Source organism: Tympanuchus pallidicinctus, unplaced genomic scaffold (genome assembly GCF_026119805.1).
Source record: "Tympanuchus pallidicinctus isolate F22 unplaced genomic scaffold, pur_lepc_1.0 scaffold31, whole genome shotgun sequence".
NCBI lineage: Eukaryota > Metazoa > Chordata > Aves > Galliformes > Phasianidae > Tympanuchus > Tympanuchus pallidicinctus.
In genome coordinates, this window is record NW_026294749.1 from 4,995,379 (window position 1) to 5,017,640 (window position 22,262).

General features: G+C 48.5%; 1 protein-coding gene across 4 annotated transcripts in view; it reads left to right on the forward strand.

Moving 5' to 3' along the window:
- The first annotated feature begins 6,440 nt into the window (after positions 1 to 6,440).
- RREB1 (ras responsive element binding protein 1) overlaps positions 6,441 to 22,262 on the forward strand; it is a 122,508-nt gene continuing 106,686 nt past the window's right edge. For 2 of the 4 annotated variants that reach the window (XM_052697968.1, XM_052697965.1), the window contains exon 1: positions 6,441 to 6,671. Coding sequence is in view for 1 of the 4 variants with exons in the window: in XM_052697965.1 (XP_052553925.1) it covers positions 6,632 to 6,671 (40 nt within the window). In the remaining 3 variants the exon portion in view is untranslated. Of the gene's footprint in view, positions 6,672 to 7,059; positions 7,353 to 22,262 lie in introns of those variants that run through there. The other 2 variants (XM_052697969.1, XM_052697967.1) reach the window with 1 other exon arrangement.

Genomic DNA, 22,262 nt, shown 5'->3' on the forward strand with positions numbered 1-22,262 from the left:
GGCTTCTCTTATCATTGCCTGAATGCTGATGAAAGTGTAGCTCTGCACGCATAGCTGTGAACATAAGCTGCTTTTGGTAGTGTAGCTCAGTTGTAACACCAGCTGCAAATCATACCCTTTTGTACATCTGCCTCTTCTAAGTAGGCCTGCACAACTTTACAGCAGAGACCTGGCCCGAGGCAATTTTGCCTCTGGTTTAAGGAGGCACAAATTTAAGCACAAATTTAAGTAGGTACAAAGCACAAGGGACACTTTTCATGATCATTTACGGGACAGTTTCTTCTGCTCCCCCTTGATTCTTTGTTCACTGCATCCTCTGGCCATTTTTTCCCTGGTTGTTGTGTTCCTCTCTTCTCTTCCCCAAATCCTGTCCCTGCAGCCTCCCCCAAGTTACAGAAATCTCTGCCCTTGAAAGTTGTCTCTCTTTTCCCCTCCCTGCAGGGTAACTGCTCCCTTGCATACTTTCTTCATGACTGCTGCCTCACTTCCTATTTCTTCACCTCTCTGCTGCTTCCTGGCCCTGTCTGTTTTCTCCTGCTTTGTGGGCGCATCTCAAAGCACCGTCTACCGTGTTTCCCCTGGGCTGGTTGGGGTTTCCTTCTTCCCCACACAGTTTTCTACTCGCAGCTTTTCAGCTATATTTAGCTATGGCATGAAGAAAATAAAAATGTAGGCTGAAGCGATCAAGGAAAACATCCTAACGGTAGCATGTGCAAGAGTATGGACCAAGCTCCAGAGGGAAGCTGTTGAATACTCCCTAATTGAGGATGCTTTAAACTAACATGGTACTGCATGGAGCTGTACTGTGGCAGTCACATGGAATGAACAGCAGGTATTCTTAATTTTAGCAGGGGATTGAACTGGATCTCCAGAGGTCCTCTCCAACCCATATGATTCTGTGACACGCTATAAAGCCAACAGATAGTAAATAATGCTTTAGGTGGATGTTACTGCCTTCCTTCAGCTCCTGGTGTCTCTGCTGGTGCCAGAGCATCTTTTGAACAGCTGCAAATGAATAAATGGGCATTTATTTTGCCTACACTAGGGAAAATAATCCCATTTAAACTAACAATCAATGAGGTGTGAGAGGCTGGGTGGTCAGTAAGATTGAATGTGTCGTGCTCAGTACCAAAGCACAAACTGGGCACTAAACGTTAACTTATTTTTTCACGTGTGTGTTTTTTGCATTTCCTGGCAGCAAACACTTCTCAGCAACAATGAGGAGTCTTAAATGAAGCAGAAGTATTGCAGTGGGTGGCTCTGCTTACCGTTGTTCTTTTTCCCACTCTGTTTCTACACGTAGCATGTGGGCTATACAACTTGTTTCTGAGGCTGTACAGTAGTGATCAGAGAACTGTTTGAGACTATAAATGTCAAACATCTGCTTGTTAGTTTGTCACGCTGCAGTTTGGAGCAGTTTAGGCAATAAGTAAGCTGTGCCATTCCAAAATTTGCTAGGCGATTAAGTACGCACAGGTAGATTTTACTTGGTTTTATCCATGTAGAACACTCTATTTTTTAAAATCATCCTCTTTTGGGAATTTTGGTTATTAAAATTATAATAACACTCTTTCGTGCTCCTGCTGTTCTTTTTCACTGACAGGGATCAAGGACAGGCTAGTTGCTTGCACATCACTTTAGCCTGTCTCTACAGTTACCATTTTTATACAGGAAATAAATCTTAAAGTTTCCTGAAAGAATGGGTTGCAGTTGTTGATCTTCCCCAGAAAGGATTCAGAAACATTGACTATTGCTAAAATTGCTTTGTGGAATACTTTATGCAACTTTTTATGCCCTGAAAAGAAGGGCTGGGGAAGGGACTCCTTCATCAAGGTGGTCCAGTCCCAGGGCTGCTCTGCGTTGCATCTGCCAGAGACTCCCACAGTGAAAGAAGAGGAGATGGGGAAGCAACTGAGGCAGCCAGAGGCTCCCCACGGTCCTACAGTATGCCCTACATTCAGTGGTACATGGGGGAAAAAGCAGTCTGGGTTTCATGCTGCCTTTGTATTTCCAGATGAGTCCTCAGGCTAGAGGTGTTGTTCTTAGCTGGCTAGGTGAGTCAGCTGCAGGTCTGCTTTGCACTGCTGAAATGGCTTGAAGCAAACAGGGAGCAAACACTTCACATGCGAGCTCTTCTTTTTGCTGTGTGTTATCAGTAAAATGCCGTCTGCTGAGGAGAGGACATCAAGCAGTGGGGATGGCTTTGTACCTGAGAAAACCACACTAGGATTTTGAGGGAAAGATGAGTCTTATTGCCAGCCCTGCAACTGCTATCCCGTTGAGACGTGAAGCAAACTGCTTAAACACTGTGCTACCCTGAGTTTTCTTTCACCCGCCAAAGGGTGATAGTAAGATAAATTTGCACTGAAGCAGTGGCCTTGACTTTCAGATCATCCAAAGCTGCCCTTGGAGATATGGGTGGGGTGGCTGCAAGAGCAAGTTTCACCACTCTGCCCGTATCTCCCTGGCTGCAGGATTTTCAGAGGCCAGGATAGCTGAGCATGGTGGTGCATCACATTTACCCACATACGGAAAATGGGGATGTTGTGTGATATCGTGTCATCTGACAGCATCTGCTGCTGGTACTGCATGGTGTGCCATCTTGTGTTGTTTTCCTCTGCTGGAATTCATCAAGCTTAGCCTTCCAAGCATTTTGCAGGAAATATGTTTAATTGAACTTCCCACTTTTTTATTTTTTTTTCCCCTGGATAATTACCCTGCTTTTATGGTGGACACACTTGTCAGTTCTGCTTTTACTCTCAAGGAGTTTTTGATTTAAGAAACCTATATTTCACTTGGAGAAGCAGCCCCTCAAAGCCAAAACAAAATCCTAAACCTAGAGGAGACCTAACAGTGGCATGTTTATTCAAGAAATACTCGGTTGAAATGTAAAGGAAATTTGAGCATTTCTCTTGGTCTTAACGTTTATAAAGACTTATTTCTCAATGCCCTCGGGGCAGCATTCTCTGTTCCTCCAAGTGCACTTTTCCCTGTGTTAGGATGTCAGCCGAATTCTGCCTCCTGGCAGGAGCGAGGCTGTCAGGCACAGGGCAGGGGCAAGGGGACGAGGAGATGTCAGTTTTGCTGCACCAGATGCTGTGCAGGCGTGAGTTGGAGCGGCGGATGGGACCTCTGATACTGGTAATCTCCTCTGCAGCTGGGCAGGGAGAGGAGCTGGACTCGCCCAGCCTCTGGATGCAGCCTGGAAGTCAGGGCCTGCTCTGCCTCCTGCAGCATGTACCTTGGCTAGTAAGAACCGACTTACACATAGCTGTTTTGGCTGAGAGTGGTAAGTAAGCATTACAAGAAATTAAAGTAACTTCTCAATACTGTGATCTAAAGCAGAAGACACTGGCAATGTCTAACCAGAGTAGAAAAAAACTGATGTTCTAGTTAATCTTTACCTCCCCTTTTAATGCCAACATTTGCTTTGGTCTCCTCGCTTTAAGACATCATTTTATCCTCAAGCTGCAGCCTTCATGTAAGCTACATATCCTGTTTGTCTTCTCTCCTTGATCAGCTTTAATAACCATCTCTGATATTCGAACTGTAGGTAGGGGAAGAGTTGTCCTTCTCCTGGGACTGCAGCAGGTGACATTCCTGTCAGCAATATGGCTATGTCACCCAGTGAGTGCTTTTAATGGAACTAATGATACAGAAAATACCATCACTGAACAACTTCTTGTGCATGCACTGTTGTTAATGGTATTTAACAATGCAGCGTAGGAGCAGAGAGGTGTGTGAGGATGTGTAGGAGATGAAGAAAGTCTTCTTGCTCCTTATCATGTTTACCATCACTGCTGAGAATTGCTGTCACGATATCCAGAAAGTGCACAAACCATGTGCACTCTTAGGAAAACAGCAACTTGGTACTTTGGTTGTACAAATAGAGGAGATGGGACGAAACACAGAACGCAGATGGAAAGAAACACAGAATGAAAGGGTTATCTGTATCACTTAAGCGAAGCAGTAACATTTGAGGGAGTCATTTTACTCATAAAAGTGGTTTCTACTAGGCAAAAGTTATATCTACTTTCCCTTTCGCTGGAATGAACAAATGAAAACTTCTGCTCAAGATTTCACATGCAGTCTCAGACCGCAGTGGGTTTTGACATCTGTAATGGTTCATAAAAGTTCAAATGATGGCAAGTTTGAAAACTGCATTTTAATTTCTCTTGCCCAGTGATAGCCCAGACTCAATTCCTAAGCTGTTAAAGACACAGAACTTTAGGCTCTTTCATAAACTTTGATAGTTACTGTTTTCCAGTTATTACATAACTTTTTTTAATCTACAGCATTAACGTAACATGCACTGATTCACTTTTCATTAAATTTTCTTCTGTAAAAGAAGAGGTGCTTATAACGTAAAAATGTGTGATTTAAAAATTCATCACATCTTTTCCCCAAGCACTAAAATCCTGTTTTTCTTTCCAGCGTGAGATTTAGAATACTCGCATTATTTGCATTTCCATGCTTCTAGGGCAGATTTGAAATGCTGAAGTGAACACAGATCCAGTTTCCCTGGCCAGTCCTCCTGTGCAGGGTCTGCCTGAGCACCCTGAAGGTAGGAAATGCAGGGAGGGGGGGTCAGAAACGTGACGGAGAGGTGGCCTGAAGCTCTTCAAGGAGCGTTCCAGAGGCTTTAGCCACAGGTGAATTAGATGTGAGGTGCCAGCCTGTAGAGAACACCGGTTGAAACGACAGCAACATATGCAAATATCTGTGCAAACAAGGCCTGAGGTTGTGAACTCTGGGCCTAACCTACGGCTGGTTTATATGACTGCACATCTGAGCTGAAACCGTGGCAGTCTTCTAGTGTGAACATAAACGTTCTGAGGGCCAAGCTTGCAGTGGACAACTGCAGTTCAGTTCTGGGTTTCATTTGATGCCTGAGAGCAAAGATACTCATGTAAAGATGTGAGACACCTGCAGTGCTGTTAGATTTACTGACACCTTTACAGCTGCAGGTTGGCAGTTGGAATAGGGACAAGGATGAACAAGGTGAAGGCACTTTGCACTGAATTTATTTTTAATGACTTCTCTTCATTGTGTTTGTTTGTTTGTTTTCATAAAGTAAGAACCTCATAGCCAAACAATTGCACTTTCTAATGCCTACTGTCTGGTGGGGTAAGCTGCACGCAGCTGTTCTGTCAGTCACCAGTTTGGCTCTGATGGATCTGTTGGCACTGAAATTTGCACATGAAGCTCACAGGTAGCACTGAACAAGGCCCACTTGGCAGCAGTTCAGCTTGCCGACAGGGCCACAGCAAAGACCCATAAGGTAAAGCTGAAGGTCTGTCTTCCGAATACGCCTGTGTACCTTTCACGCTGGCAGTTTTGGCATTTCCAGATCACCAGAACAGCAGATGTTTTACTTGCAGCCTGAAAGGGAGGATGGTTATCCCTGGGACAAAGCACAGCTCACATCTTTGGAGTGGGCTATGCGTATTCCTGACAGGGGTGCCTTTATGCGAGATGGGCAGAGTTAAGGCAAGCTTAACACCGATGCCTCGCGGGCAAAAGAGCTGGTACCTGGGATGCCTCTCCCTCTCCATGCCACTCCCTCTCCATATGAATCCCCTTGCAGACTGAGCTAGGCTACCAGGTCTCTGGCACCAGCCGGGTGCCCCCAGGCCACACCTCGACTCCCTTAGTGCCAGCTGCTGACTTCAGGTCCTACCTCCCGAATAGCAGCGCTAAGAAGCCAGGCTTTATTAGCTTAGAAATAGTGTTAATAACCATTTCCTTAAAGAGAAAGCCAGCTCCTCATTGAGGCACTCCTTGCAACCAGTTTTATTTGACTTTTTTTTTTTTTTTTTTTTTTTTTCCTCCCTCCCATCGAGCTCTCGGGATGGAGAGTTTACACACTGTGAGTGCATAAAACTAAAGTATTTGCCACACAGCTCCGGACTGGCTTTCCAGCCAGATCCCTGTGACAACCTGCCTCCATCACCTGTTGAATCTTCCAGCTCACACTGCGGTACCACGACAGGGAGGAGCACACCCCGCTGCGTGCACGCACTCTGTAACCAGGTGCACCGCACAGCCCCCGCTCGCACACAACGCGTTCTTGGAATGAGGTTTTGTTCAGCCTGTTTTGTTTCATCTGAGAGACTCCCGACCCCCGCGGGGACCCAGAAACGTGCAGGATGAGCGTTCCGTGAGGTAAAAAGTAAAGAAAAAGGGGACGGCAGGCAGCCGGCCGTGCCCGGGAGCTGCCTGGCGGCGGCGGCCGTCACCTGGCGATGTGCGGGGGGGCCCCGCCGAGAGCCGCGCGGCAACGGCTCCCCCCGCCCGGGGCACCCCGCGGGCCGGGCCGGGATGCTCCGCGCCCCAGGCGGCGACGGCGGCGCGTCCCCGGGAGGGAGCCGGCCGCCACGTGATGCGGTCCTTATCGGGCCGCGCGGGGCAGCGCGGGGGCGGGCCGGGGGCGGGGGCGGCCGCGCAGCGCGGCGCGGTGGGGTCCCGAAGCGCGCCCATCGCTCCCCTGCGGGGAGGCGCGGAGGACGGGAAGTTAGCGCGGAGTTGATGAACTTTGCACATCCCCAGAAACGCCATTTTGATTCCTTTTTCCGGAACAAGTTCGTGGCTCCCCGGCGGGCGCGCTGCCCCCGGCGCCCATCCCGGCGGCATGTCGCGGCGCAAGCAGCCCAGCCCCAGCAAAGTGCGCCGTAAGTACCGCGGGCCGCGCGCAACGCGGCGCTCCCCGCCCGCTGCTCCCCGGCGGCGAGGAGACGAGAGGAGAGCAGGAGTGGAGAGGAGGAAAATAAACTTTTCTTCTTTTTTTTTTTTCCTTCTCCCCCCCCTTCGGGTGTGCGGGGGGGTGGGGAGGGAGCAGCTCGCGGTGGTGCGAATTTGCAAGCGCTTGTCGGGGGGGAAGGAAAAGTTTCCTTTTAAAAAAAAAGGGGAGGAAAAAAGTTTGGCTGCCAGCGGTGGAGATGATGATGAGTTCGTGCAGCCTCCCTCTTCCCTTCCCCCGCTCCTCCCTCTCCTCTCCTCCCTCCGCGGCTCCTGGCTTTTTTTTTTTTTTTTTTTTTTTTTTTTTTTTTTTTTCCCCTTCCCTGTTGCAGACTTTCTACCAACCAGCGGCACCGGCCGCGGCGTTCTGCCTTCGGGACCTGATGCTCATCCATATTAAACCGTCTGAGCTCAGGAATCCGGCCAGATCATCCCCCCCTCCCGCTGCAAAGTTTATTTTTAACCAGCCAGCGCCGCGATTGGGATGGGGCTGCGAGGAAGCCACCTCTCGTAGCCCGGCGCCGGCAGCCCCCGGCCCGCAGCCCTTTAACTTCTCCCCGGGGCCCGCCCGGAGGCCGCAGCGAGGAGGCCGGGATGCAGGCGGCCCTCCGCAGGTACCGCATCCCCCCCCACAACTTTCCGTCCCCCTCCCTCCCTCCTCCCCACCCCCCCCCGCGCCTCCCTTCTCCCTCCTCTCTCGCTCTTTTTTTTTGCTTTTTTTTTTTTCTTTTCTCCTCTTCCTCCCCCCCCATCGGGGACGTGCTTTTCCCCCCCCCCCCCCCTCCCCCCCCCCTCCCGGGGAGAAGGACGTTAAGACGGCAGGGTGTCCCCCCGCCCTCCGCCGCCTTTGTGCGGAGCGGGGCCGCATCCGAGCCGGGAGGGTCCCGTTCCTCCGACCCAACCCGAGACAAAGTTTTGGGGCAGCGCCTCCTCAGCCTCCCTCCGCCGCCCTCCCACGGTGTCCCCGGAGCCACGCGTTGTGGGACACGGAGGGGTCCCGTGCCGAGCCCCGGCGAGGAGGGGCCGCGCTGTTGTCGGGCAGAGTAGGGCCGCGGGCAGCGAGATGCTGCAACTGGGTTTTTTTTCTGCGAGCAGAGGAGGGAGGGCGGTGGATTGAACTTTGTCATGTCGCAGATAAGTTTCCTCTGGCTTCTTCTCCCTCTGCTTCTCCCTCCACCTCTCCTCTGCACACACGCGGCTTTTTTTTTCTCCTTCTTTTTCTGTATTTTTCATTTCTTGTTATTCTTTTCTAAACTTTTCCCCCTGTCCCACCTCTCAGCTGCATCCTGGTGGGGGGAGCCGAGCCCTCCTCACACCACCAGGCCCAACCGCTGATGCCCTGCTGCTTCCCCGAGCTGCCAGCATCCTGCCTGCGGCAAGCTGCATTCGGAGCGAGTGGGGAACAGCAGTGCCATCCCAACTCTTTTTTGCCTGCCTGCACCTCGCCATGGAGAACAGAGTCCTACGGCCGAGTTTGGGGCAGCACACAGTTGGTGTGCGCTGCCATTCCAGCGCTCTGCCTTGGGGAAAAAAACTCTGCTTATTAACAACAGGAGCAGTTGCTAACTAAGGCCGTCTTGTCACCCTGCAGCACGCAGCTCACAGCTGTTAGGATGGCTGAGGCTGTTGCATCGAGGTCTGAAACGAGCCCTGCGTTTTGTTACCGCAGTTCCTGTTTTCCGCCGGGTCAGCGTGAGTGAGAGGGATGCGGTGACTCAGGGTCAGGCCAGCCATATTTGTTTTAGGTTCTAATTTTCCCTTTGAAGATTTAGGGGTATACAGTCTTCTCTTGGTGTGCCTGCATAATGCCCATTAGCCTTAACGGGTGTTAGGTATGTGCAGGGAAGAATGGGCCCTTTTGTTTGTTAGAAACCTAGGAGCAGCAGGAGCCCATCATCCATCAGCCCAAGGACCAGGGCTGCCCTCACCTGCTGGTGGGATGCAGCCCTTTTGCTGCTCCACCTTCCTGCTGCCGGCATCCCACCCCTGGACAGCACTGCATCAGTGGTTGGAAATGCACCGTCCTCTGGATACAGTGCAGAGGACAGCTCAAACCTTTCCTTTTACTTTCCTTCTCTGCTCAAAATCCCAGGCTGGATGTGGCTCTGGGCAGCCTGGTCTGGTGGTTGACGCCGCTGCACACAGCAGGGGGGTTGAAACAAGATGGTCGTTGTGGTCCTTTTCAACCCAGGCCATTCTAAGGTTCTGATTCTACTTTGCAGGAAGCTGGTAGTTGTCAAACTGTTGTTTGTCCAGCAATAGTGATTGTTTTCCTAGCCACTATTTCCCATTGCCTTCGATAAGTAGTGACCCTAAAAAATATGTGTTTTAAGGCAGAAAGCAGCAGGGTGTCTGCTGGCATTTTTTCCCTCACCCAGAGCTGGGCTGTGCGGATGTTGGTGCAGGAGCTCTGACTCAGCTCCCGCAGGTTGTGCAGCCGTCCTTAATACCTTGCAACACGTACTGCCCCCCTGCCCTTCGTGTTGTGATTTTGAGGGTGCAGGAGAGGCTTGATGTTTCAAAACTGGGCAAGCCAAGTGTCTTAATGATCTTTGAGTAATATCCGTAATCTTCGGTACTGAATGCAAGTGCAGTTGTTTCCCAAGGCAAACAGACACTGCCGTGTGTCCTGCTTCTCTCGGTCCTTAAGGATGTTATCGCTTCGTCTGCATTGAAGTTGCACTGCAACCGTAACAATAGCTTGGCTTTAGCCAACAAAAGTTTCTTCTTAGGCAGAAATGCAGCTTGGATTGCTTTCAGTAGGATTTCTTATTGAAGTATAACCTGTTCGTGTACTTGCATCGTATAGATTAAAAACATATAGATAAATCCCTTTGGTTATATTCATTATCCCTTGTAAAAGTAGGTGGTGCTTAGAAGGTCATAGGATAAGTGTTGCTAAGCAGCTAAACAGAAGGATGCTAAAATTAACCTGAGTGTTTTTGTAAGGGATTCACTTTTTAAGTTGCAATGGTTTTTTAGATTGACTTCAAATACAAATTTTAGATAGCCAGACATTGGGCAGAAATTACTTAGAAGCATGAAGAAGGCTTTCCTTAGGACTGCGTCAAGCAGTCAAGTTATCCAGGCACAGAAGTAATTCCACCCTTCTCAGTATGCCTAAATGTGACCAGGATTGGGCTCTCTCTGCCCTTTGCAAATGTCCTTGCGGAGTTATCTGCTGCTCACTTCTCCAGGAGCATCTGATGCATGTTGGATAGCAGCCTGCAGGGACTGCGGAGGCTCCCCAGGAACGGGCAGAAAACAAGTAAATCCTGTTAGGCTCAACTCCGTGCGCGTGCAGAAAAAGCCCCTTTTAGCTTTTTGATGGATGATGCCTGCGTTTGGAAATGCGTGTTTTAGGTGTACACTCTTGCAACATGTGAAATCATGCCTGCTTGCTTCCAGTGCAATGCAGGCTGTTGTAAAACGAGCGCATTGTTGGGCCGCTCTAGCAGTGTGAGCCGGCCGCCTCGCCGACCTGGTGCTTTCTGTCTTGGAGGTAATTGTCCTTGGAGGGGGATGGCAGCGCTGCGTGCAGCGGCAGTGGGAACGCCTGTTGCTCCGTGTCTTTTTCCTTTACTTCCTTTCTGAATCCGAGCAAAGTGTGGCATTACAGCTTTAAAATGCGCTTTCTTCAAGAGTATTTGGCACCTTGGAAAGGAGCCAGGAGCTGTTTCGCGCTCCTCTGAGTGCAGCTTCGTCGCGGATGTAGTGCTCAGGTACCCTGCAACTCTTTGGAAAAGGATCTGGAGGAGCAAAAGTAAACTCTGGGGGTGAGCAGAGTTGCATTTTGAAATGACAGACAGCGAGTTGCTTGCTGCTGGGTGAGAGATCTGACCTGTCAAGTTGTTGTTCAGAACTTAACGCAGATTTTCTTCGGGGAGGCATAAGAGGAATCCTTTCTGTGTGTGTTGGTTGGTTTTTAATATCCTACGTAAAAGAGCAGCTGTGGGAGCTTCCCCCCTCCCCCCGCCTTCCATTTAGGAGCATCTCTGCATGCAGGGCTTAGGTACCCGCAGTGCATCACCTGGGAGCGGTTTCCAAAAAGTGGGCTGCCTGTGTAGGGCTGGGAAGGGCCTGGGGCTTGGAGAGAGCTTTGCCGGGTCAGGTTTGGTTATCAATGTTCCATTACAAATGAAAATAGGTGAGGTTGGGATGGGAAGTGCTGGTCTGGCTCTGGGGTACTTCTGAACAGGAATTTCAGGAGCGTTGCCTCTTTGCTTTTCAGTGCAAGAGCTCTGGTGGCTCATCTTTGATGTCTGCCAGCTGTGGCATTTTCCCACCTGAAGTCCTTCCCTCCCTCCGGCTGTCCCTATCGCAGCCCTGAGGGCCCGGGACATGGCAGTGAGTGTGGGGCAGCAGCACCAGAGCATCCCATTCTCTTTCCCCTTCCTGTCTCAGTCCCAGCAGGGTGATAAAACTTGCTTACAGCTCCTGCTGATGTTTTGTGATGAAATGTTACAAGTGCCAATAATCGCCAGTTGGAGCATATGCTGTGGCTTCGTGTCGGATGGCTGGCTTGTGCTGCTCTCTTGCAACGGTGGGAAAGGGTCAGAACAAGGAAAAGGGCCTGGACAAAAGGGAGGATAGTCAGTGGGATCCTGGCTCACAGCTGTGTCTCAGATACTTGCTGCAGACAGAGATGAATTGTCTGATGCGACTGAGCAACACCTGGACCCGTGCTTCCTTTAGAAATAGCACGGGTGCCCTGCTGTATCCTGTTGTGCTTTTTTTTAATGGTGGTATTTCTGCTTTCAGGTTGGCCAGCCTAGCAATCAATAAAGGTGGCTGCCTTTGAATAGGTGCTTTACACAAAAGAAGGAGTTGATGGGTGGAGACTGTTTATTCAGAGTGATTCAACTAAGTAATGCTAAGGGACTCTGAATGCCTCTTTAAAGATGCAGAGAAAGGCAGCTGTTTTAACAGCAGGATTCACCTGAAGAGCCCAGGCCATCCACAGAGATGCTTGAGGGAGGGAAAAGAAAAGCTGCCAGAATCCCCCAGGGGCGTTGTTAGGCTCCTGGACTGAAACAGGTATTCCAAGGACCATTAGGGAGAGGGGCCTTTAACACCTTGATGGCCATCTCCTTTGCTGCACCTGGAATGCAACTTTGAAATTCCGTCGTTTTCCTGCATCTAACCTTCCTCGACAAAAAAAAACGTTTTGTGTTTAATTTATTTACCGATTTAATCTCATATGTTTAATCTTAGGATCTTGATGGCCACTTTTGCCTTTGAAGAAGGCATCTCCTGGTGTCTGGTGTTTCTGTAAAGATCTGTTTGCACAAGGGATGTTACTTTGTGTAGAGCCCTCAGAAAGTGTTGGGTGAGCTGCTTTCACTCTGTGGCTGAAGGGCTTGACAGTTCAATTGCTGTCAGCTTGGAAGAATGAATTTCTGACTTCTAAGTCACTTTTTAAGCAAAAAGTTAAGCATCTTAGAGATGCCTTCTCTGCCGGTGTGCCTGGGTGACTTGCTAATTTGCCTCTGAAAATAAATGTGTGGTGTGGTGAATAATGGAGGTGCCAGTCCCTGGTAAATGAAAGACTTCTCCGGTTGTCATCTTCTGGTGGAGATGTTAACAGGTGCTAGAGCACATGCCTTCTTGATACAGTGCAGCCTTGCTTGTAGGTGTTGTAGGAATGGGTTGTCAGCATCATCCATCCTTGGAAAACAGGATGATGAACCTCTGACAAACGTTTTTTTTTTGTTAACTTAGGTATATGCCTGTTCCCTAAAGATGAGGGGAACAAAATGCTCACGTTGAAGCATGGCTGCCTTTCTTTTATCGTGTGCGATTAGCTGGTTTGAGTGAGAGCCCCTGTTAGTCCCGTTCCATACAGCAGGTGATGTCAGTGTGCAGATGTATCAGTGCCTGGGAGTGTTCTGCTTGGAGTACTTGCATCACAGCAATAAATTCCATTCCTGTGTTGAGGCCGTGCTCCTTCACACTGCTATCGCTGCTGCTTGGACAAGGGAGAACTGCTTTGCATTTTGCACATTAAGTAGCAGTACTTCCTTTCATTTCCTTTAGGGAGCAACGTCACTTTTAATTTGGTCCACTTGCAGCTTTGGGCAGGGAAGAAAGCCTAGCTTAAGTTCCTTGTTCATTACACAGAATGTGTTTTCTTCATCAAATTAAATTCAGATGATTAAAATCATCTCTCAGCAGACGTGAAGCACCGGGATGTGAATACCAGTGTGCTGTTCTTCCTGTGTGTGTGCTTTTTTCCTGGTGGTGATGAAGTTGTGTGTGTATTGAGGACAACAGGTGGCTGGGGCATCTTGTGCATGCACTTGCCAGCTTTGTCCCCTCCTTATTTCCAAAAGCTTGAAGATATCCTGAATTGATGTTCACATCAACTCGCAGTGCAGCACAAATATTTTGCATTTTATAGGTCCTGATGCTTTTGGACAGGAGGAAGGAGAGCTGTGGGAGGAGGGTTGCTTTTCAGGTGAAACACTGCTGGTGCAGAGAGTGGAACTGCATGCTGTGGGAGAGATGTAGCTGTGTTACTAAAGGCTCCCTTTTATGAGATTTCTCTGTATGTTCCAGGGGAAGAAGTGTGAGTGCAATGACAAGTGCTTCTCAATGAAGATACAACTTATGCCTTGACTTGGAGAATGTATTTCTTTTGGCCTCTTTTTCTAACAGCTGCAGGTGTCGATGGTTCTTCCTTATCAGGTGATCCAAACAGGCGTCAGTACAACTTACCAGTTTCCAAGTGAGTTTCAAAACTGTGGTCCTGGGCAGCTTGTGGAACAGGTCTTGGCTCAACGTCCAGCTTTCACAGCAGATAGATGGCTTTTCTGCTCAGGAAGGTCTCTTAGCAGTACTTGAAGTGGCAGGAGCCTGACTGCCATGTTGTGCAATGGCTGAGAGCCTATCACGGTGCTCCTAATTCCCTGGTGTAAATGTAGGTCATTGTTGGAAGCTGCTTTTCTTTAAATTGTGAAGAACTGGTTATTTTTGTATCAGTGTTACCTGCACTTCGTGGGAGGTCTGTCTCCTCTTCCTGGGGGTGGGTGAGGTGATCTGTACCTCCCCATGGATGCCAGTTACCCTGGAAACAAGCCATGCCCATTGTGAACTCCGCAGGAAAAAACTGGTGGATTCCATGAGCTCAGCAGCTCATGGAAAAAGAGACACCTCAAGCCATTCCCAGGCTCTGCTTTCAAAGCTCCTGGAACATGTAAGCTCTTTAAATCTAGCGACTGAGGATTTTCCATGGTTCCCAAGACCAAAAAAAAAGAAAAGAGTGGTGTAAGTGTTAAGGTTTCTCATCTTTAACGCTCAACAGTCAGCAAATGAAAGTTGGGGTGCTGGCAGAACTATCAAGCGGGTCAAGCTGAACAAAGATTGTGTCTCATTCTGGCTGCTTTGACGTGTTTAATAAATCAATAGATGTGTAAATAGCATGTGGAGGTGGAAAACATGGCTTCATTCGAATCAATGCTCTTTCAGATTTCACTGGATGAAGGTTTTATGTGGGGTATATATAGCTGAAAGCTCCCGAGCATTCACAGCATGAAAGATGCCAGGAAACTTTAAAAAACTGAAATACTAATAGTGCCTTTGTATTGTTCTGGTGCTCGAAATTGCTACAGGTGTACTTACAAAATCAGTGCATCTATTTTAGGACTTTGATAAACAGCAAACTGAGCTATAGTAGCTTGTTTGGTGAAACTCTCTTCTATCTTGGGTTTGGACATCACCGAAACGGCATGGACACTGCTGTATCCCTTTTCTAAATTGTAGAGGCTATGCCTTAGTTTTCGTGAATGCATTCCCCTGATGAGAAGGAGGAGACTTGTCCTTCCCAGGCCTATCCTTCCCCCCAGGAAAAGGGGAATGTGGAGAATTTTCCCCGAGGATGCATGTGGGGCAGACGGCCCCTGCATGTTTGGGGGCAGAGTTTTTATTTACAGCCTTGCGTAACTCTTGATCTCCATAGGAAAAGATGTGGGTCAGTAGATTGGGAATGCCACGGGCTTGCCTGGGGCTGCAGTTGGCCCAACAGCCAGTGCCTCCCTGGGGTCGGCCGGGAGCCTCAAGTGACCTTGTGCAGGAGGAGCTGCTGATGCCTGGCTTGTGACTGGGCGCATTGGCAGCCCTTCTTGCCAGCGCTGCCTCAGTCGTGTGACTTGCATGCAGTAAGTGCTTCTGTTTGTGTGCTCACTGGCTTTCTTTTCAGATTGATCGCTAAAAGGTATTTGGGCCAAAAATGATTTACACTGAGCAAGAAGATGTCAGCACGCTGCACAGACTGCACACTGTGTTTGCTGTCCCGGCGGGTACTTCAGACACAACTCAGTAGCACAGATGTGTGGTAGGAAAGCCCAGGGTGCTGATTTAAAAATTTCCACTATTTCTGGTAATGGATGTTTATACGAGGTGCGTAGTCCAGAGACCCTCAAAGTGGTGGTCTTTGTTTAATTCCTGGTATACAGATATGCCAAGTGTTACGCTTTGATTTCCTACACTGTAAACTCTTCGGGGCAGGGATCAGCATTCAATTACCGAGTTTTGAAAAGCCACCTAACACACTGTGGAACTGACCTGCTCAGCACTACCTCAGTATAAATGTTTAATTGTAACTATCTTCTTACGCCCTCGCGGAGGCTTTCCAGATATCAAGGTTGAGGCATGCTGGGAGCCTGCACTGCTGCTGCTGGGGTGTCTGCCTACAGACTGAGGGCTTTGGTTGCAAGGCAGAATTCAGAAGGCTCTCATCATAAGTGCATGGACTGCACACGAGGGACAAAGATTCAGGATTGTTTTCTAGATAGTAGTGCAAGTATATATTCAGGAGATGGTGTATTGCTTGGTTTAAAAGCAAAATTCTCTTCAATTTAATACTTGTCTTAAGGCATCGCAACCAGACCACGTCCTTCTCTTTCATTTTATCTATACATCGGTATATAGAAATGGCAAATGTTACGATTCTGAAATACAGAAATTAGAAGAAGAAACTGGGAATAGAAAGGAATCACCCCCTTGATACATCATGTTCCCAACAGTGAAATGAAGTGCGGTTGCTGGCTCTTGCTGTTCAGAACATAATCTAATTCTGCTCCTTGAGTGACTTGCATTGTAGCTTTAAACTGGATTCTTAAGTCACCCCAACAGTGATGTATGTATCATTTGTTATGTTTATACAACATGGAAGCGCATGGAGTAATGGAAACAGCTAGAAATTAGACCTCCAGAGAAGACTCCCATTTTAATCAGGTTTCGTACTTGGATTAAACCGACCCAAATTTAAAACACGTGGCTCACGTACCAAACTGGTTGCATTTTCAGCACGCTGGGGGTCCGTCTGGGCGACGTGGGTGCATTGCAGTAGCCTGTTGCTGTCAGCTTTGTAGGAGCACTTTGGTGTTGCTAAGGTTGGAATAAGCTGATGTCAGATTTTTGTCCGCAGCACATAGCAAGTAGAGGTCAAACACTCGCACAGCCGGTGATACTATGACTTGTTAAGAATGTACGCAGCAGGTCGCTTTTCAAAACATCTTTTGAAAGCAGCCTCTGAGAGCGGTGCCATGCGTAAGAGACATGCATCTTCGTCTGGCATCAGCAAATGGATGCATCCTATCACATTGGGCTGCTGAGCATGTTTAGTCATGTTTCTGTAATAAGCTCTGGGAACAGGAATGAGTTTTGCCCTGCTGCACTCGGTGAAAATTTGAATGAATTTGACTGGTTTGTTCCAGAGGAACTCGTGCTGGTATCTGCTGTGTTTGTTCGGGGTACGTGAGAGGAAGGTGATGGTTTGGTTTCTTGGCTGAAGAAGGTTCCTTTGTAGCTTAGTACTGCTGACTTTGCTGCACTTAGATGTACATCTTCTAAGGAATAATAATTTAGCAAAAAAAAAATCATGAGTGACACCTAAAATTGTTTCCGGGGCTGATGGTGTACGTGTCTGTTCAGCTTTGAGGCTCAGCTTTGCGCAGCCAAACCGAGGGTTGGGATCCCTCCTCTTGCTTCCAGCCGTAGCCTTTAGACATCCCTACTTCTCCTGTCCCAAGGAACCATCCTACCACACACAGAGATAGAACATTTGCTGTGCAGTGACTTACCATCTTTCTTTTTTTTTCTCCATCGTAGCACAGCTCATCCTAGTGGCTCTTCAGGTATGTTTAAAATGTGCTGGTGTGCGTGTACGTCGGAGGCAAGCGTGGATCATGCCAAGCGCTGATCCTGCAGACACTTCAAACATAGATATAATTCTACTTAAGGAGGTTGTTCCATTTAAGTCAAAATACTGGCATGGGTGAAGCGAAGGGAAGTGTTTCAGGACTGGGGCCTGTGTTTAACTTGCAGAAAAAGTATTCATGACACAAGCCAGAATCTTTAACCCATGTGAGCTGCAGCTCAGAGCGCGTCTCACTGGCTTCGGTTTCTGACCTACTTGAGAAAGCACTGCTCAGCTCGAGGCCGTGCGGCTGCTCTCGTGGCCTGAGAGGGGCCGGCTTGGAGGAGACGTGGTGACAGCAGTGGCTCTGAGCTCCAACTCCATCCACACACAGTGCCTGCAAGAGTTAAAGCCGAGCGCTGGGGCAGCTCATGTGTGCATACTTTCCTAATCTTGACATGGGGTCTGAGCTGCAGGCTCTCAGGGCGTTCGCGAAGTTGGCTGCCACCTTTCTTCTCCCCGAATCTGGCTGCAGCTCAGCACAGGGATGCTCCCCGCTGCTGGGATTGCTGGCTGCTGAAATCTTGTGCCTGTGGGGTCGGCTGGGCCAAAGGGTGCCCTGGCACAGCTCACACTGCCTTGGCAAAGGAGTGGCAGAGGGAAGGAGAAAGGGCTGCAGTGCAGCCCCTCCGCTGCTGCTGGAAGATGGCTTGCACACAAGTCGTGCTCTTGGGCGAGCTCTGCTGCTCTGCTGTCAGCATTTGGCTGGGGAACAGCTGCCTCCGAGGATGGGGTCTGGTTTAAGACAGGGCAACAGCTGTACAGAGCGGGGCTCTGGGAAGAGTGGGGAGAGAAAGAGCGTGCATTTCTCTCCTTTAGGTGGCAAAGTCCTAAGGGCAATGTGGGCCTCAGCCATCCGGGAAGGAGAAGTGCTGTTCCTTCACCTCCCAGCATGGCTGTCAGAAGTCACTTCTGGACCGGAGTCTGGAAATGAAAGCTGCTCTTTTTTTTTTTTGCTTCGGTCTCCTTAGAGAGGCTGCCAGTGACCACCTCGCCCCACCCTGCAGACGTGTGGGTGGGAGGGGGGCAGCCAGCAGGAGGGAACATCACCAAACGGCAGAGCAGAGCCTTGGCTCGTCGCCACCAACAGGAGCAGCAGCAGCTGCTGGGATGGCCCCCGGAGCCTCACTGATGTCAGCAGAACCAGCGCTCCTTAAAGCCCGCACCGCATGCGGGGGGCCGGGGGGCACAGCTGGGAGCTGCAGTAAGAGGAGAAGGCAGGGTGTAAAAAACATTACTGCCTTTTCTTTTTTTTTTTTCTTTTTTTTTTTTCCTCTCTGAAACAGACCTCTGCTTTCTGTAGGGATGGGAATGTTTTGCATGGGCGAGTGAGAGTTAGGAGAAATGCATAGAAGTAGAGCAAGTTACCAAAAGCAAGAAGCAGAAAGGAGAAACACTGTAAGGTTTGCATGTGTCTGCGGTGTTTGCTGCTTGCTTGCTTTTTTCTTTCAAGAGAAACGTGGCTGGGAACAGTTGGGTGCTGTTGGATAAAGTCAGTGCCATTCCCTTCTCTCAGTCCCGTGTTGTCTCTGAGAAGTTGCCATACTGTGGCAGATTGTTCTTTCAAACATCGCGCTGTGTTTGAGAAGTATCTGGCTTGCCTTGGGATGCTGAATGAGATATGGCAGGTTGCAGTCCTGCGTGTGTTCGTTTTCCCTCCTGCCATTACTTGAGCAGGGGAGGGGAGTGCACATCAATCACACTGCTGTTGGCAGCTCCCTTCCGCTCCCCTTTGCTGTTGCAGAGATGGCACCCGCACCGCTGGTGTGGTTTACTGAAGCTGTCTTTCCTTGTGTGTTAATAGCAAGAATCCTGATGGTGAAAGGCTCTGTGAGTGAGGGCTGTGGGGCTGTTTGACCTCCCAGACGTGAGATTCACGGTGCAAAATTTCCTGTGATTGGTAATGAAGTGAATGCAGGTTGCTCTCAGGCTGTAGACGACGACTCCTGATTTAGCATTCGTGCAGTCTCCTAAAGTCACAACATGTGGTTTGAAATGCTGAGGGAAGAGGAGACCAGCTTTTCCAGAACTGTGCTGCTCAATCACAGAACAAGGTTGAACTGGACGTGAAACTGGATTTCAGGGTGACGTGGTGATTGCTGTCTCCATTGGCTTTGCTTCTTCCCACAGTTGGGGAGTTGATTTTCCCAGTAGAGCTGTGCCAGCTCAGTCTTGCTGCTCGTATTGTGGCATTACACCTGCACAGAAGTTGCATTTGAATGGCTTACAAGGGCTATCCAGTGCACCAATACAGTTGACAGGGGGAAGCCAGCCTATCCAGGCTTGTTGCAGAGCTGAATGTGCAAAACACTGTCTCCATCAAGGCCGAAGTAATAATAAGTTGCAGAGAGTCTGTCCTGAAAAACAAACAGCGTAGCACAGGCATTTGGGAAGGACTTCGTGCTCTTTTATATGGCCGATGCTCTTTGTTAACACAGGTTTACTTACAGGTTGGATTAACATTTCCTATGTCATTTGGGTATTCTTGAAGTAATTAGCAGAAATGACACAGGGTCACAGCAGTTGTATGAGACAGAATAAGCATCTGCTTGTGTTCTTTTCAATCCAGACAATGGCATGAAAAATACGTTTAATGAAGGTGACAGAGACAGTAACAGAGTCAGCAAAAGAACCCAAATGCTGTACATTCAGTGTTGTGTCTTCACCATTAGATCACGCTTCCTGTCTAGGCAGATGAACCCACATAAAACCCCTGGTTCACAAACAGATGACTTTCAAGTACTACAGCGTGGTAAAATACAGCTAGGGCTAATATATTTGCTCTGACTTTCATCTTGAGTGCCTGGTGGAACACCTGTAAGTATTTACATTTTAACATGAGCTTTTGTGCTTGTGAAAGCAGACAATTTGACAGCAATGACCCCTCACACAAAAGCTTGAATAAGCGATGAACTTCCAACAAATCCATGACCTGAACTCTGCTGGGTGCATATTGAAGGCGACAAGTTAATATGGCCTGTGGCCATACCAACAAGGGGCCTGGCTTTGTGCTGGAATCTTCTGATGGAGGTGGTCTGCAGACGTGTCTCTCACCTCTATCCCTGCCCAAAGGTCTTCACATAAGTTCTGGAAAATAAGAGGCCCAAGCTTGCTGCCGAGGTGAGGACATTAGGCAAATCTTTGCTGTAGAACTGACCTCAGTGTTTCTGGAGGCTTCTCATTCTGGTGCTTGCTCTGGCCCCAGGTGAAGGGCTTGGATGGTGTAGATGAGAAGACAGAAGGATGAACGTGTCTTGTGCCGCCCGTGTGCTGCACTTCAGAGTTCGCTGTGCTTGAGTTCAGTTGTGTTGAACTGGGCATCTCTGTTGGACACATCCCTGCTGCAAGCATAGTAACCTCTGGCCATCAGACAGGGAAGACAGCTGTGGTATGGTAACCTCTGGATTCATCCTGACCTGAATAATGCTGAAGCTGCCGTTCCAGCGAGGTTTCGCCAGCTCTGCCCTGTCCTGGAATGAGCAGTTCCTGGTACCTGCTTCTCCACTGAAACTTGGTCGGAGCAGGGAATGCCTCTTCGAGCTGGTGCTGGTGCTGGAAGAAATGCCTCTGGATCTTTGGCTGAAGGTTTTTCCGTCCTGTGGAGGAGATCACTCTGCATTCACCTGCAAAATTAAAAACTGGAGGGAATCCTGTTTGTGTCTGATAACAAGTTAGTCCAGAATCCCCTCTAGCTTGGGATGCCAACTGATGAGATTTACCAAGATAGAGCGTGGCAAAGGGACACCTGTTGTTGATGCTTTCCTGTTGTAGTCTTCCAGGCACAGCTTGTGGAATCTTGAGCCAGTGAATTTTTAAAGAAGTTCAGCATTTAGGTTCAAGAATCCTTTCTCCTTGGCTTTTTGAACCTGCACAGACACTTGGTATGTTGTGGTGGTGAGCTTTGCTCTTTAGCTACGTGCTTTGTTGGAGAAGGATAAAAACCCAATTTTCTAAACCTGCCATTGGATGCTTCCACTTGATACCATTTATGACTGTGGGAAATAATGAGTAATGCATCACTGCTGACCTCCATTCATTTCGGAACTGTGTGGATCTCTGTTGTGTCACCTCACTGGCCTTTCTCCCATGCTAGAGTCTCCATCTGAGTGTCAGTGATTATGCAGAAGCTATTCCATGCTCTTGATTATGCTGCTCACTTGTGAAAGCTACGGTTTGCCTTGTTAACATCTATCACTGACACGTGCTAAATGTCCTTTATTTGCCTACATATTTATTTCTGTAAGACATATACTTGGACAGGCTTAAAGATCTACAGGTGCTGCCAGGGTTCTTCTCTTCAGCAGTTTTTTTTTTGAGGGGGAAACTGTGTCAGTACAAGCACGTAACAGACAGGAGGTGCTGACTTCTAAGATCTTTCTCAGTTGCTTCCATCCTGATAATTTGAGAGCTGCTTGTTTAGATGATGCTTTGCTCTCTGCCTTCCTCCCCATGTACACTCCTGGTTTCTAAGAGCAGTGTCCCTGCATCCCTCCACTAAGTATCTTTTTATTCCTACAGATGGCAGCCTGAAGTGTACCCTGCACATCTGAAGCTTTAGTGAGTGGAATTCATCCTGCTGTGGGGGTATTTGCCACGAAAAGTTTTCCTTGTCCAGATGCTGTAGTGCTTACTTGGGGCGGTAGCTGGGATTCGTCCGTCTGTATGGTCTCAGCAGCTGTCAGAGGAATTGCTTTGTGCTCCTTCAAGTGAATTGCTTATTGCTATAACTGTTATATTCTTATCTCCTTCTCCCCTTATCTCCCTCTCCCGACCTACTTGTCCACCTGTAGGATTGCCGCCTGTTGCTGAACCTGACAGTTTTAACACTTTGCAACCAGAAGAGTTTTGCTTCTATGCTAACCATACTGCTCATGTTTACTTATGTTAGATCGCTCCCAGGGCACTTTGCAAACCTGTGCCTCCACTACTACTGAAATGCAGCCACTTCTGAAGTAGAAAGTAAAAAAGGAGAGGTTGAGATCAGGTCATGCTAACCCTTTTCTCTGTGTAAAGTGCTGCACATTCTTCAGTACTGACAGCCTGAAAGGGAACCACGGCTTTTAAAGCCCTACCTTACTTAACCTGTGTACCAAATTATGTGTGCTACTTGATTTGCGTTTAGTTCGTGAAGAAGTTTTATTCCAGCTTGCCAGAACTGAGAACTTCATTGCAGGTATATGAATGGTGACGATGGTGATTTCAAACCTTTTAGTAAAGAAAGCATCTCACAGCCAGAAATCAAATTTGTCTAGGTTACATATTCCCTTTATTAAGCATCTCCAGATTTATGAAATACAGCAATCTTGTGAGAAACCCTATTCATCAT